The sequence below is a fragment of the Pan troglodytes genome, chromosome 10 (genome assembly GCF_028858775.2).
Source record: "Pan troglodytes isolate AG18354 chromosome 10, NHGRI_mPanTro3-v2.0_pri, whole genome shotgun sequence".
Taxonomy (NCBI): domain Eukaryota; kingdom Metazoa; phylum Chordata; class Mammalia; order Primates; family Hominidae; genus Pan; species Pan troglodytes.
Window position 1 is genome coordinate 13104031 of NC_072408.2, and position 16421 is coordinate 13120451.

General features: G+C 44.4%; 1 protein-coding gene across 2 annotated transcripts in view; it reads right to left on the reverse strand.

The window, feature by feature from the left end:
* ANO2 (anoctamin 2) overlaps window positions 1-16421 on the reverse strand; it is a 380970-nt gene extending 364549 nt beyond the window's left edge. The window contains exon 1 of one of the 2 annotated variants that reach the window (XM_024347643.3): window positions 16331-16421. In XM_024347643.3, the coding sequence (XP_024203411.3) occupies window positions 16331-16340 (10 nt within the window). In that variant the 5' untranslated portion in view covers window positions 16341-16421. Of the gene's footprint in view, window positions 1-15386; window positions 15548-16330 lie in introns of those variants that run through there. The other variant, XM_024347642.3, reaches the window with a different exon arrangement.

A 16421-nucleotide genomic window follows, 5' to 3' on the forward strand; every position in this document is an offset into this window, starting at 1 on the left:
GCTTCAAGTCCCTGGAATTCCCTTTCTCTCCCAGCCCACTGCCTGCTCACCTGCCACTTCCTCCTGGAAGCTTCCCCAGACTAAGCAGGAGAAGCACTGGCTGTCTGTCCCCACCATTATTAGTACAAGTGGGTTTACTCATCAGGGATGACCACACATTTTTTAATCCTTTAGGTACAGTCTTGGCTGTTTCATATCAGTGGCCTCAGGCGAGACCTCTGTCCCTTCTCATTGGAGCCAACCTCACCACTCGCAGGACTGCAGGTACCTTAGGTCACTCTACAGAGGCAGATGAAGAAGGGGTAGGATCAGAGACGTTGAGAGAAAAGAACAGAGACTGAAGGATGGAGAGGCCCAAATCTCAATGGAAAAACAGGTGAAGGCTGTTTTCAGAGTCTCCCCAAACCAGTCCTTCCAAAATCTCCTTTCTGGGCCTGCCCAAAGCCCCTCTCCAGCTTCTGTGCCCTGTATTCCACCCTCCACTGTCCATCTACCATCAGGGCTTCCAACGACCATTTCCTCATTTAACCTCTGGCTCTTTTGCTAATCAGCTAATTTACACCAAAGTACAAACAGCCCCATGCTATGTCCTGATATTGGTAAAAAGCATTTTGAAAACATTAAAAGGTTCTGCAGAAGGCATAAGCCCACATGCTGATGGGGCAGAGGTCATAGCCTGAAGGCATCATCTCTAATGGGGTGAGAGGAAGATGGCTGAGAGGCAGGAGTTCTGGCTGGGACCTCCAAATAATGCTATATCCCCAGACAGTCTGGCAGGAACCTTCAAGGTCACTGCATAGGCCGAGAGCTAGAAAGGCCCTTCTGAACAGGGGGGAGGGGCAGGCACAGAATGTGGAGAGCTGGTAAGAGTGAGAGAAGCTTGGGCATGTAGCTGACAGGGGAAACACCAAAGCCAAGGAGACCAGGAGACACAGTCAGGAGCAAGACAGGGCCAGGTTGTGCAGAGAAAGGGCAGAAAGTGAGTTCACTAAGCATGGAATAGGGGGCAAGGTGAGTCAGCAGGGAGCTAGGCAACTTCCAGAGCCTCCAAGAGAGACCAGCAGCAGGAGGAGGAGGTGTCCTGAGGGAACTGGACTTCTGGGCAGTTGGGCTTTTCCTCTGAGTTTCCCTCTTGGCATCATTACTGTCTCATTCCTAACTCCTGGTGGCTGAAGTATGAAGGGCCCTGAAATGAGGGGCCACCTCCATCCCCAACCTCCCAAAGCCACTGCTTCCAGCAAAACCAGACAGGCCCAGGGCTGCCCTGTGGGAGACAGAGCATCTGCACTCTCCCAGGCTTCTGCACTAGTCTACTTTCCTTCCTCACTAGTCTACTTTCCTTCCTCCCTAGTCTACTTTCCTTCCTCACTAATCTACTTTCCTTCCTCTCTAGTCTACCTTCCTTCCTTACTAGTCTACCTTCTTTCCTTATTAGTCACTTTCTTACCAGTCTTCCTTCCTTACTAGTCTATCTTCTTTCCTTACTCGTCTACCTTCTTTCCTTATAGGCCTGCCTTCCTTGTGATTACCTAGGGCTTGATGGAAGGAGCCACATTCTATCTAGCTTTAATTCCCAATGTTTTATACAATACCTGGGAAGTTAAATGGGTCTGCAATGAATGAACAGAGATGTGAAATACTGCACGTATATCATCCCCACCCCAACCTCCCAAAGAATGGTCATTTGCTGTGCTTGGAGCCTGGCATGATGGTGTGGGTAATGGGAGTATAGGGGGAAGGCAGCAGTGGATGAGTGTTGGGAGATGAAGTGGTCCAGACAGGTAGGTGCGGACTCGATCAGGAAAGACCCTGTATGTCATATATGACAATTTGGTCTTCATCCTAAGAAGAGTAGGCAACCATGGTCCTGCTGAAGGCATGCCCTGGTAGAAGCCTCAGAGAGACCCGGGTGCTTTCAGATTGAAGACCCTCCCCCTGGACCCCTCCTCAAGTGCCCTGGGCACTTCATTTCAGTTAGAATCAACATTTACACCCAGGTCTCATCCTGCTTCTTGCATGAATTGGACCCACGACAACAGCCAAAATTTGAAGCTCCAGGCTTAAAATTTGGGCCCAATGGCCCTCCTGATTACCCCACCCCTTGCCCCAGAGGTCCTGCAGAACAGCACTTCCCTCAGTCTCTATATGCAGCCACAGTAACAGGACTGCTCTCCAGTTCCCTCCATACTCACACACACATAAAATCCATTTGCAAATCCACCTCCTGGGCTCTGCTTGTCTTATAGCCTTGGCTCAGAATTAGCCCTCTCTCTCCAATGCACATGCCCCTCTTTCCTGATGATGCCACCACCACAGTTTGCATCCTTGCCTTGTTCCCCTCTGATAGAAGTAAGCTGGCCTCCCTACTGCTAATCTTGCTTCTCTCCCATCCTGGGCTCACACCACAGCTACTATTACCATTTTGAAACAATCTCACCAAGTTAGTCCCACTCTGTGGTTTCCTACTCTTCTTAGGATGAAGACCAAATTGTCATATATGACATACAGGGTCTTTCATGATCGAGTCCGCACCTACCCGTCTGGACCATTTCATCTCCCAACACTCATCCACTGCTGGCCTTCCCCCTATACCCCCATTGCACACACCATCATGCCAGGCTCCAAGCACAGCAAATGACCATTCTTTGGGAGGTTGGGGTAGGGATGATATATATGCAGTATTTCACATCTCTGTTCATTCATTGCAGACCCATTTAACTTCCCAGGTATTGTATAAAACATTGGGAATTAAAGCTAAACAGAATGTGATTCCTTCCATCAAGCCCTAGGTAATCACAAGGAAGGAAGACCTATAAGGAAAGAAGGTAGACTAGTAAGGAAAGAAGACAGACTAGTAAGGAAGGAAGACTGGTAAGAAAGTGACTAATAAGGAAAGAAGGTAGACTAGAGAGGAAGGAAAGTAGACCAGTGAGGAAGGAAAGTAGACTAGTGAGGAAGGAAGACTAACAAGGAGATAATCTCCAGAATGGGAGGAGAATCAACATGAAAGTATGAAGAAGGATCCACGGAAGCAGAAGCCCTCAGCTCTCCCTAGAGCTGTCAGGGAGGCTCCCAGAGGACACGGCTTTTGCATGCATCTAGAAGAATTAACTAGGCATCTACCAATGGGCAAAGGAGGAAAGGAGACTCCAGGAAGAAAGGCAGTGATTTGTATGATCCATTGCAATGGGCCTCGGGCCTGGCTGGTTGAGATTATGGCCCTCCTGAGAGCAAGGACTGCTAGCCTCCTCACCCTCATTTTCTGCCTGCGGAGTCCCCACAAGGGGCCAGCTACATGGTGAGATTTGAGGGGCACAGAAAGGGCCCTATCTGGTGTATAGTGCACACTTCTTAACATGGCCTACAAGGCCCTTTACCATCTTTCTTGTCAACCTTCCCACTGTCATCTCCTGCTAGTGACTCTCCCCTTGTGCACACACAGCCACACATGCACAGAAACTCCAGAGAGAATGAACTGCCTGCAGCTCCCAGAAGGTGATCTGCTTTTTTATTTGCCCTTCTGTCTCTAAACTTCTCTCCCCAACCATACAACCACCCCAAATTCCACTCTGTTAACGAGGTTGACAATTTATTATAATGTTAAAAGATTTTAAGCAAGAGAACAACATAATTAGATTACATTAGAAAGATGGCCCTGGCTGTAGTGAGGATAAATGAGGTGCCAGGAGAAGGATGGATAAATGGATGGGTGGGTGGGTGGATGGACAGGTGGGTAGGTGAATAAATGGATGGACAGATTCCTAACTGCTTTTCTGATACAGGTACCCTTTATAAAATTCACAAAATTTTATTTCACTGGTCACACTGCTACTCAAAACTTCCACTGTCTTGAGGCTTACAAACAACTTGGCATTCAAAGACTTACACAGCTGACTGTTACATGTCTCTGCTGCCAAATCCCTCCATCAGACAAGAACATTCCTCTTTAGTCAAACCTGTCCCCAGACTGATGCTCACTCTGCGCCTCTGCCTAGGCTGTTACTTCTGTTTGGCATGTCCTCTCCACTAAGCTAAGTCATACCCAGGTAAAGTCCTACTCCTATACCACGCCTTCCCTAACCACTGAAGGAAGTCCTCTAGAAGTTCAGATTTGCCTTTTATATCTCTGTATTCCTAGCACAGGACTCTGGATGCAATAAGAGCTCTAAAAGCTTTTGGAGGTAACGATGTAGAGAACTGAGGAATCCTTTCTTGTGAGTGAATTTTCAAACAGGATGGATTCCCCTGTGCTGAACTGAACATAGAACTGCCCTACTAATAACAACTACAACATTAATCGCTAACACTTTACATGTGTCAGACACTGTTTCAAACACTTTACATGTATCAATTTATGTAATCTTCACGATAACCCTGAGGTAGGTACCATTGTTGTCACCATTTTACTGATGAGGAAACTGAAGCACAGAGAGGCCAGGTAAGTTGTCCAAGATCACCAGCACACTCAGTCCACACTTTTCTCCACTAAGCAATGCTGTGCAAAAGGAAGATAAATGGCCAACATTACTTGGTAAATCCCTTCCTGGCTGGACATTCTTAACATCCCTCACCCTTTAAAAAGGTCTTTTTACAAATAGCATTTATAATCAATGATCAGACCCAAGATCCTAACAGTTAAGACCAAGAGAATAAGAATAAGAGAGAATTATCTTATTGAGAATGTAATCGAATGAGAAATTCATTTCAGGAAGTGCTTCTCTCAATGACAAAATTTACAAATTGGGACTTGGATGAGTTGCCTAAATGAAACCTACTCATTGGCAGCCCATCCTACACTTTGGTTTGGAGTACGGCTGATGAGATTAAGGTATAAATGCCCCTCCTTACATGTCATGAGGAAGTAGCCAGTGTACAACATAAAATGGGTCAAAACTGGTCTGTTGGCTCATTAAGTATAACCTGTTTTGCAACAGATTTGCTCTGTTTGCTCTTCCATTGACATCCTGGGTATATTCAATGGGCTCCCTCCGTGTCCCTCATCATTCTCCACCACCCATAAACATCTCCCATCTCTTCCTCCTGGGTGTAACCAAGATTAATGATATCATTCTTATTCTCATCTCTCCAAAGTAGGAATAGGTTTCTCCTACCCAAAATGGACTGGGACTGAGGTTAAAGCCTAAAACAGCTCTTCCAATCATAGCTCCCACTCTCAGGCTACTGAGGACTTTGGAACTGGGTGAGATGCTGGGGGTTATGGAAGGATGCAGCAGACATGAGGGATAGGAACAATCCTGAGAATTTTATAAAATATCCCAAATATATTTATTTATAATCTCTAGGAAAGTGCTCAGAAAATGCCTCTGTTACAGCTTTTTTAACTGGTATGAGTGAATTCATATTGTATAGACAGTGAGCTTAATGGGCTAGTTGCACACTGCTTGAGGATAGGCATAGTACCTATCTTGTTCACCACTGTATCCTAAGCCCTGAGCATATGACCTGGTACATAATAATCTTTGAGGGCAGAGTGTGAGAAAAGGAGGTTCAATAGCAAACATCCACCACAATGGTAACACCATGTGAAAGTCGAGAGGATTGTTCATGAAGGCGCTGGAGACACACCTAGGGACTCCCATCATTACTGGGTCAGACTTTAAGGGTGACTGGAGATAGCATAATAACTAGTGGGGGAAAATTTTGATAAATACATTTTTTATTTTCTCATAACTTCTCCTCCACCAGGCTACTGTGGTCTAGCCAAATGCAGATCGCTCTTATTCAAAACCAGGATATGTCCTCATTTGAGCATCTGTGAAATTATGGCCACCATATCCCAAAGGACAAAACTGGGAGAAAAAAAGTTCTGGAGAAGGGGCACAGAAGCATACAAGACCTATTCTGTGTGGAGAAGGAGCCTGTCATGGGAAGCCAGACTTAAAATATTAGGATTCCGCAACTGGAAAAAGACAAATGGGAACACAGAGGGGTTCTCAACCTTGGATATTCATTCGAATCACCCAAGAAGTTTAAAATATTGATGTCTGGGTTTCACCTCCACAGATTTGGACTTAATTTATCTGGGGTGATTCTATGGTACAACCAGGGTTGAGACCATTAGTCTAGAGAATCACTAACAGAGTCAAAACAGGGAGCACAGATCTAGTCACAGATCTTGAAATATTAGAAGAAAGAAGCACCACTATTTGGGTGGATTTACATTTCCCTAATGACCAATAATGTTGAACATCTTTTTACGTGCTTACTAGCAATTTGCATATCTTCTTTGGAGAAATGTCTATTCAGAGCTTTTGCTCATTTTAAAATCAGGTTCATCTTTTTATTGTTGAGTTATAAGAGTTATTTCTATATTCCAGATATAAGTCCTTTGTCTGATATATGACTCACAAATATTTTCTCCCATTCTGTAGGTTGTCTGTTCAATTCTCTTGATGGAGTCAAGAGAAGCACCTGCAACCAAAAATGCTCTTTTGGAGCATTTTTAATTTTTATGAAGTCCATTTTGTCTATTTTTATCTGATGTGTCACGGTTTGACTATCTGTGTCTCTTCCAAAATTCATATTGAAACTTAACCCTCAATGCAGCAGAATTAAGAAGTGGGTCCCTCTGGGAAGGATTAAGTCATAAGGGCTCTGCCTTTACAAATGGGTTAGTACCCTTATAAAAGGGCTCAAAGGAACAGGCTAGACCCTCTTTTTGCCCTTCTCCCCCGAAGTAAGGACACAAAAACAAAGTGCCATCTTGGAAGCAGAGAGCAGCTGTCACCAGATACTGAATGCTGACACCTTGATCCTGGACTTCCCAGCCTGGAGAACTGTAAGAAATAAATTTCTGTGCTTTATAAACAAGCCAGTCTCTGGCATTTTGTTAGAGTGAGCAAACTGAGACAGAATGCTTATGGTTTTGGTGTAACATTAAGAAAACATCACCTAAACCAAGGTTGCGAAGATTTACTTCTATGTTGTCTTCTAGTTTTATCGATTTAACTACTACATTTACATCTACGATTCACTTTGAGTTAATTTTTATGTATGAGTGAGGAAAGGGTCCAACTTCAGTCTTTGTACATGACTCTCTAGTTGAATTCAGCATAATCAAAGCTCCAGAATTTTTATAGAATTTTATTTTTATAGAATATTTACTTGGATGCAACATCATCAAAGCTCCAGAATTCTATACTATAAAGTGACAGGCACTTAGGTTGTTTCCATATCTTGACCACTGTGAATAATGTTTCAATGAACATGGCAGTGCAGATATCTTTACCAGGTAGTGATTTTACTTCTTTCAGTATATACCCAGAAGAGGAATTTCTGGGTCATATGGTGGTTCCATTTTTTTATTTCTTTAGCAACTTCAAACTGTTTTCCACAATGACTGCATGAAACTGCATTCCACCAACAGTGTATAAGGGCTCCTTTTTCTCCACATTCCTTCCAAAAGAGTTATCTCCTGACTTTTTTATAATAGCTATCCTAACAGGTATGCGATGATATCTCACTGTAGTTTTGATTTGCATTTCCCTAATGACTGGTGACGTCGAGGACCTTTTCATATACCTGTTGGCCACTTTTATGTCTTCTTTGGAGAAATGTCTATCCAGGTCATTTGCCTATTTTTTAATTAGGTTATTTGTATTTTTGCTATTGGATTGTGTGAGTTCCTTATATATTGTGAATATTAACTTCTTATCTGATATACAGTTGCCAAATATTTCCTTCCACTTCATTGGCTGCCTTTTCATTTTGTTTCCTTTGTCTCTTTTTCATGGATCACTTATTTCTATTTACTTGCATGTCTAGTAAGTTTTATGGTATACTGGACATTGTGAATGATAAAACATTATCTTCCTATCGAGGGGGTTGGAATTTTTTTTTTTAACTTTCTAGCAGGAAGTTCAACTATGGGCTGATCACTTTGAGCTTATGTAGGAGTTTGCTGTTGTTGTCAGGGTATGCTGTGGAAAATCCAAGGTGTTTCTCAAGAGGCTCTAACCTGGAAGGGTTCAGCCTCTAAACTCTTGTCTTCCCTATTGATCTTTCTAGGCTTGGCCTTAGTGTTCTTCAGGGACCATCCAGAGTAAATTTTTCTCTACCGTGTGCTTCTTACTCCTAAAACAAAGCCCCTGGGGGTCTCAGCTACATGTCTGGAATGTTAGGACATGTGTGTTAGGACATGCTCATGAGGTCTTGCCACTCTGGCTGGGATGGACTTTCAACATCTCCCAGTACCGTTCGACTTCTACCATTTCTGTTCTGATCTCAATGCTGCAGCAGCTTCTCTCTGGCAAACTTCATATGCCTCACCCTGTGCATGTGAAGCCTCACTCTTAGCCAAGGACTCACGAAGGGTCCCCAAAGAGCCCTCTGGGCACCTCCTTTCACACACATTCCTCCTCTCTGTGTTCTTCCCCATAATTTCCAGGCATTTAATAAGCATTTCCAGGCATTTTGCTGCTCCAAATTTTTATCTCTGTCTTCTCAGTTCAGTGGGATCCTTTCCTCCATGTGGACTCCAGATCCCTGACCCCTGGTAAACAGCCTGCACTCAGACGGCTAAATTTCTCTTCTTTCAGGGATTGTACTTCTACGCTGGTGCTTGTTCAGTACCTGAAAATAATTGATCTACATATTTTTTTCCAGTATTATAATTTATGACAGAATGTCTATCCCAGGACCAGTTATTCCATTATGGCCTCAGCCTCCCAAAGTGCTGTGATTATAGGCATGAGCCACTGCACCCAGCCTATTTTATTTACTTATTAAGATAAGCTAAGGGGCAGGCATGGTGGCTTACGCCTATAATCCCAGCACTTTGGGAGATCGAAGCAAATGGATCACCTGAGGTCAGGAGTTCAAGACCAGCCTGGCCAACATGGTGAAACTCCATCTCTACTGAAAAAAATACAAAAATTAGCTGGGTGTAGTGGCAGGCACCTGTAATCCCAGCTACTCAGGAGGCTGAGGCAGGAGAATTGCTTGAACCCGGGAGGCAGAGGTTGCAGTGAGCCAAGATTGCACCATTGCACTTCAGCCTGGGCGACAAGAGCAAAACTCTGTCTCAAAAAGAAAAAAACAAGATAAGCTAAGATCCCAACCTTTTTTCTTGTCCTGAGGTAGGCCACAGGAGCACCTGTAACCAAGGCCAATATTTTTTTTAAAAAATAATTTTGTGGCCAGGCAAGGTGGCTCAGGCCTGTAATCCTAGCACTTTGAGAGGCCGAGGCAGGCGGATGATGAGGTCAAGAGATCAAGACCATCCTGGCCAACAGAGTAAAACCCCGTCTCTACTAAAAATACAAAAACTAGCTGGGCGTAGTGGTGCACGCCTGTAGTCCCAGCTACTCGGGAGGCTGAGACAGGAGAATCGTTTGAACCCGGGAGGCAGAGGTTGCAGTGAGCTGAGATGGCACCACTGCACTCCAGCCTGGTGACAGAGCAAGACTCCAACAACAAAAAAAAAAAAAACAAAAAACTTTGTGTTTCCTCAAGAACACTTGATTCAACATAATCAAAAGCTCCAGAATTCTAAACCACAAAGCACAGAAGAGATGACTTTGCCTAGAAGTTTCTCTCTGCTCTTCTTTTCAGCATTTCAATTTGAGCACCTACTCCATGAAACACCCACTCATTGAGCACCTACCATGTGTCAGGCTGCAGTAAGGATCAAAGATGAGTTAGATCCATCCTCCATCCCTGCCTTTGAGTATCTTTCCCCACCTGTGGTATGCAGAAGTATGAGGTGGGTTAAATCTGTTAGGTTGGTGGAAATTTGGGAAAGGCTCTGTTGGGCAAGGCTTAGAAATATGGAGATTTGACATGAACAGTCACTCAGTGGACTGGGTTAACGCTCTTATAAGTAATTTATTATTATCCACACCGATGGTGAAGGATACTATATGAGTCACAGTAATGCCATTCCTGTTTTCTGAAAGGTAGAAAGCGCATGGAAGAACAGGCATGGAAGGCTTCCAGGGGCCAGGGCCAGAAGTAGCACATGTCACTGTTCAGATTCCTTTGGCTAAAATTCAGTGTCATAACTAATTGTAAGGGAGGCTAGGAAATAAGGTCGAGCTGTGTGTTCAGGAAGAAGAGGAGAACATGGATTTTGGTAAGCAGCTAGTAGTCTCTGTCACAGAGGTCTACCAAAAATGAAAAGCTTGGTGTAGCATATTCACACCTTATATTGTGTTAAAGTTATACATTTCCACATTTATCTCCCCAAGTAGGCTCTGAGATCCAGTTCAGCACCCAGGATAAGGCACGGATATGGTAAATGCTTATTAAATGGTTTTTAAATCAATGGATGGATGGATGGATGGATGGATGGATGGATGGATGGATGGTGAGCTTGTGTGACAGTAGTTGGCCAACAGATTCTATTGCTTCTTGAGGCTCCTCCTGGAATGCCACATATCGATGTTGTCAATTTAGAGAAAGATGCTTGCCTTCCCATTTGATATGGAAGATGGGCATGCCTCCAGTACACCTATAAACTGGATCAAATCATTTAGGCACAAGTTAACTACATTTAGCAAAATTTAGCATTTGAATTTAGATAGATTGTATAGAACCCATTCCTGCACCCTCTGATTCTTAAACTGGTATTATCATCAGTTCTCTAACGTATGTTTTAGAAGTCGAAGAGCCACACAGAAGCCGTCCAAGTGGAGGGTCCTCCCCATCATTAAGGCACACACTTCTAAGACCAGGAAGCCTAAGCATGCTTGGGGATTTGCAGGCAGAGGAGCTTTTCCTTCTCCAGTGACAGGCTTGTCTTGCTCCTGGGTTCATGCAAAACCACAATAACACACTACTTCACGTCCATGAGGATGGCTATAATAAAAAGATGAATAATAACAACTGCTGGTGAGTTTGTGGAGAAATCAGAACCCTCATAAATTGCTGGTGGGAATGTAAAATGGTACAGCCACTTTGGAAAATGGTCTGACAATCAAAGTTAAACATATGACCCAGCAATTCTTCTCCTAGGTATATGCCCAAGAGAACTAAAAAACATGTACACACAAAGACTTGTACTTGAAAGTTCATAGCAGTATCATTTATAGTAACCAAAACTAGGACACACAAATGCCCATGAACTGGCAAATGGATAAACAAAATGTAGCCTATCCACCCAAGGAAATAGATTTCAGCTATAAAAAAGAATGAAGTACCGATATGTGTAACAATACACATTAACCTTGAAAGCATTATGCTAAGTGAAAGAACACAGACACAAAATGCCACACATTGTATGGTTCCATTTACATAAAATGTGTAGAATAGGCATATCCATGGAGACAGAAAGTGGATTCGCGGTTGCCAAGGGCTAGGGGGAGGGAGGAAAAATGAGTGACTGCCATTGAGTGTGAAGTTTCTCTTTAGGATGATGCAAATGCTTTAAACTAGATTGTGGTGATGGTTGAACAACTCTGTGAATATACCAACAGCCACTGAACTGGACACCTTTAAAGGGTACATTTTATGGTATGTGAATTGTATCTCAATAAAGCTGTTTTTCAATGGAATTCCTAGAATTAAAAATTACAATTACGGAAAAGAAAAATCCATTGGGTGGGATTAACAGCAAACTGGAGACGGCAGAGAAAGGATCAGTGAAGTTAAAGATGGATCCAACAAAAGTAATCAAATCTAGAGAGCAGAGGATAAAGATTGGAAAAATTTAACAGCACCTCAGAAACTAGTGGGGCGATACCAAACAAGTTAACATTCATGTGACTGGAGTTCCACAAAAAGAAGAAAAGAAAAGCAGATCAAAAATAGTTGAAGAAGAAAAAAAATAAAATAAAAATAGTTGAATAAATAGTGGCTGAAGTTGTCTCAAAATTTGATAAAATACAATAACTTGTAATAACAGATTTAAGAAGTCCAGCAAACTCAAGTTAAAAAAAAAAAAAGAAAACCACACCTAGATACATCAGAGTCAAAATACTGAAAACCAAAACTGAATATCAAATCTTGAACACTACCAAATTCAAAAGACATTATACATTAATAAGATAATGAAGAATATTTAAATATGAATTTAGGCTAGCTTCTCGTTAAAACAATGGAGACCAAAAGAGTGATACCCAGAGGGCTGGGGCTGGGGGTGGAAAAAAAGCTATCAAACCATTCATCTATATCCAATGAAGTATCCTTCAAAAATAAGGATGAAATAAAGACATTTTTCATAAAAACACAAGTTGAGAGAATGTCACCAGCAGAACTGCACCTCCAACAATGCTACAGGATGTTCTGCAGGCTGAAGGGAAAGGATAACAAATCGAAATGCGATTAAGAACTCTTCCTAAGAACTCTTCCTGATGGAGTGCAGCCTATCCCTTTCTTACACAGAGAAGGAAAAAGAGACTCAGTGTCATTGCTCCAAATAGACTACTAGCCATTGAGTGTTCCCTATGACTAAGTCACTACTTTTAGGATAACAGGTTTAACCTATTAATTAGTTATGATATAAATTTCATGGTTTTCAAATAGCATTTTTTAAAGTGTAATGGGGTAGAATGGACCAGAAAAGAATAAGGCAAAAACGTTTCTCTTTTAAAATTAAAAATAATATGATAAATGCCCATGTGATAAATAATACTCATTTTAAAAACCTACTAATGAAAATACAGCTCGTTATGTTGGGCAATGTCTTACATCAATATCAGCATGAACTCGTGATATTTTAGTGTAGATAAACCAGTCTCCTTTCATTACATAATGACAGCCATGTTACTTACTGTCTTCCCTTTCCCTTTGAATGCCAGGAACACGTGGCCTGAGACACAAGACCGCACACAACCTGGCTGGCTCTTACCTCTCTCCCTCTTGATCCCTCTGCTGCAGCCCTTAGCTTCCCCACAGGGGAAGCTCCACAGCCCAAGCATCTCCTTGCCATGGGTTCTTTTGCCTTTACTTCCTTTGCTAGACAATTCTCCAGATATCTGCATGGCTTGTTCCTTCATTTAATGCAATCTCTGTTCAAATTCATCTCCTAAGAGAGGCCTTCGCTAACCACTTAGTTACGAATAGTGATGGAGAATAGACATTTCTCAAAAGAAGATATATAAACAGCCAACAAACATATGAAAAAATGTTCAGCATCACTAATCATCAGGGAAATGCAAATTAAAACCACAATGAGATAACCCACCTTACTGCTGCAAGAATGGCTATAACTAAAAAGTCAAAAATTTTAGTAGATGTCGGCATGGATGTGATGAAAAGGGAACACTTTAACACTGCTGGTGAGAATGTAAACTAGTACAACCACTATGGAAAAACAGTATGGAGAGTCTTTAAAGAACTAAAAGTAGAACACCATTAGATCCAGCAATCCCACTACTGGGCATCTACCTAAAGAAAATGAAGTCATTATATAAAAAAGACACATGCACATGTATGTTTATAGCAGCTCAATTCACAATTGCAAAGATAGGGAACCAACTCAAGTACCCATTAACTAACAAGTGAATAAAGAAAATGTGGGATGTCTGTGTTTGAGTGTGTGTTTGTGTGTGTGTGTGTAATACTACTCAGCCATGAAAAGAAACAAAATAAGTCTTTTGCAGCAAATTGGATGGAGCTAGAGGCCATTATTGTAAGTGAAGTAACTCAGGAATGGGTAACTAAATATCATATGTTCTCATTCATAAGTGGGAGTTATGCTATGAGGATGCAAAGACATAAGAATGATATTATGGACTTTGGGGACTCAGCGGGTAAGGTTGGGAGGAGGGGTAAGGGATAAAAGATTACATATTGGGTACAATGTACACTGCTCGGGTGAGGAGGCACTAAAATCTCAGAATTTACCACCAAAGAACTTACCCATGTAACCAAAAACAAAACCCTGTACCCTAAAAACTACTGAAATTTTTAAAACAATTTTTAAACAATACAGATGGATTATACCGTGTACTAGAGACAATAACACCGTCCCTAGCAGCCAAATACCTGCTATGCATGTGCTCTAGCAACGTCATACATAGGGTGGGATGGGCTTCTCTCAGCCCACAGAATGGGCCCACAGAATGGGTAGCTTTTCAGAAAATTAGGTCTTTGTTACAGAAAATTATAGACACACTCCCCAGTAGGCCCAAATGCCTCTCACCCTGCAGCCTTGCCCCACAATGGAAGATGAAGAGATGGCACACCTGGAAACTGGACTAGAACTTGAGGTGTGTGTTTGGATCCCACCCTTACCCCTCACACAGCCTCTACAATCAACCAGCAGAGTGGCTCTGGTACCCACATAGAGGCAACTCAGACAGCAGAAGCAGTTGCTGGAAAGGATCGAATCAGGTGCTTGGCTCCGGAAATGACGGGTGCACGTTAAGACACACTGAGAGGAGCAAATGAGCCCTGGATGCCCAGCAGCTGAGCCAGGGTGACAGAGAGACTGGGCAGGGGCTCTGATGCCAGGTTCCAAGGACAAAGGCTCGGCAGGTGGAGGGCCAAGAGGACCACAGTCCTCTGGAAGCACCTTCACCTTGTCTAAGATCCTCCCTCCACCTGCCACCTGCCTTTGGGCTGAGACCCGACCTTGCTCAGTGGGACCTTCTGTCCCAGACGAGGTTCCACATGGTCCCGGGGTGGTATTTCTCCACATCTGCTCACAAAGTATCAGGACTGTGACTGACACCACCTCCCAGTGCACTCAGCTCATTGTTCATGCCAAAGGAGCGGGCACCTCCCTCTTCATGCCTGTCTCAAGAATTACCAGAAACACAACAGCCGACAAAGTCCCTGTCCCAGGCAAAGTCAGTCCTGCCCAAAAGCGATAAAATAACGTCTTTCTTCTCCATACTCCACCTCAATTTGCTTTTCTTCTAAGAAAAGTCCCTAGGGAAGGTATAGCTGTGTTTCCCTGCAGCCTGGGGTGTAAATGCCTGATCTTGGAACCCTTCCTGAATGCGGTTTTGGGTAAGACACTGGAAAAAACTTCTGAAACTGAGAGGCCACTCCAGGGATGCCAAAGTCAAATTTGCTCTGTCCTCAGCGGACCGTTGCTGAGTTAAACCCAGTCCGGCTGGTTGTTTACTTATTGTTTACTTACCTTCAGATGCTGTAGGCTAAATGTCCCCAGGACTTGTAACAAGGAGAGGCAACATCACAGAGGTGGGGATTGGTAACCAATCACAGAGAAGCGGCCGCCCCAAACCTCTGTGGTCCTACCTTCCCTCTCGAGTTAAAAAAAAAAAGTCTCGGAAATTACACAGACGTCCCTCAGAGTCCCTACCCTGGAAAAACGGGGTCAACTTCCCGCACCACCCTGCCCAGGCTCCCTTGGGGGTCCCCAATCCCGAAGGGTGGGAGTTCGGATGCCGCCTCCTTCACTCCCTCCCTCCTACCACCTGTAGGAGGCCAGGACCAGGTCCAGCCGGAAAACTCACCGCGCGGCCCGGGAGTCGCCATGATGTGGACGCAGACCCCGCCGGCCCGCGGCCGCGCGCTTCTGGGCAGGCTTATGCCGCCGCGGGGTTAATTCCATCGCGGCTCAGCTCCGTCCCGGCGCGCCCGCCCCTCGCCGGCTGCCGCCTCCTCCTCCCCCATCCCTTCCGGCCGCCGGCGCCGCGCAGCCACAGCCCAGCTCTCCCCGCTGCGCCCTGGGCGCCCGGGCGCTGGGAGCGGGGCGTCGAGAATGGAGCGCGGTCCCGCGGCCGGGTTGAGTCCAGGACACACTCGGGTCCGTGGGGCTGAGGGGCGAGGCAGTAAACGCTCCCTGCTCCCCCAGAGCCGGGGCAACGCCCCACAACCTGCTTCACGTGTAAAAATTCAGCCGGATTATCTCATGAACTGTCTGGCTGATTAGTTTCCAATCCTGCCAGCAAAACCTTCTTCCCGCTGCCGCAAAGGGTCATCCACTGTCCAGGAGTTAGCCCTGCGGCGGGAGTGGGGGCGAGCCCCTGGACGGCGGATCTCCCACACCTGTCTCCATACTAGGTGGAGACCAGCTGTCCTCGGTTAAGCAGGACAAAAGGGAGAAGAGGCAGGTAGTAGGTGCACAAGGGACCGCAAAACAGGAGGGGCTGCCAGAGGCAGGAGGAGGGGTCCATTTTATAAGAGCTCTCCCATGAGACGCTAGGAGGGTTAAGGAAGGTTGAGGGAGTAGATGATGGAAGCTCCATCCCCAGAGGGGAAGAGGAGTGCCATCTCCCCGGGACAGTTCACGGACCTGGGCAGGGGGATGGGAGGGAAAACCTCCAAAGGGCCCTTCTGCACGATGGAATCTGCAACTCCAAGAAGCACAGAAGTAAAACAAGTTCATTAATACCATGGACCCCCAAAATGAAGAAGTACCATGTTAAGGTCAAGTATGCCATTTGTGATCACTGACCTTCAGGCATGAAGATTTTCTCTCCTATATTGATAAGGTAGGCTGGTCATGATAGATCCCACTTTATAGAGAAGGAGCCTGGGGAAGCAAA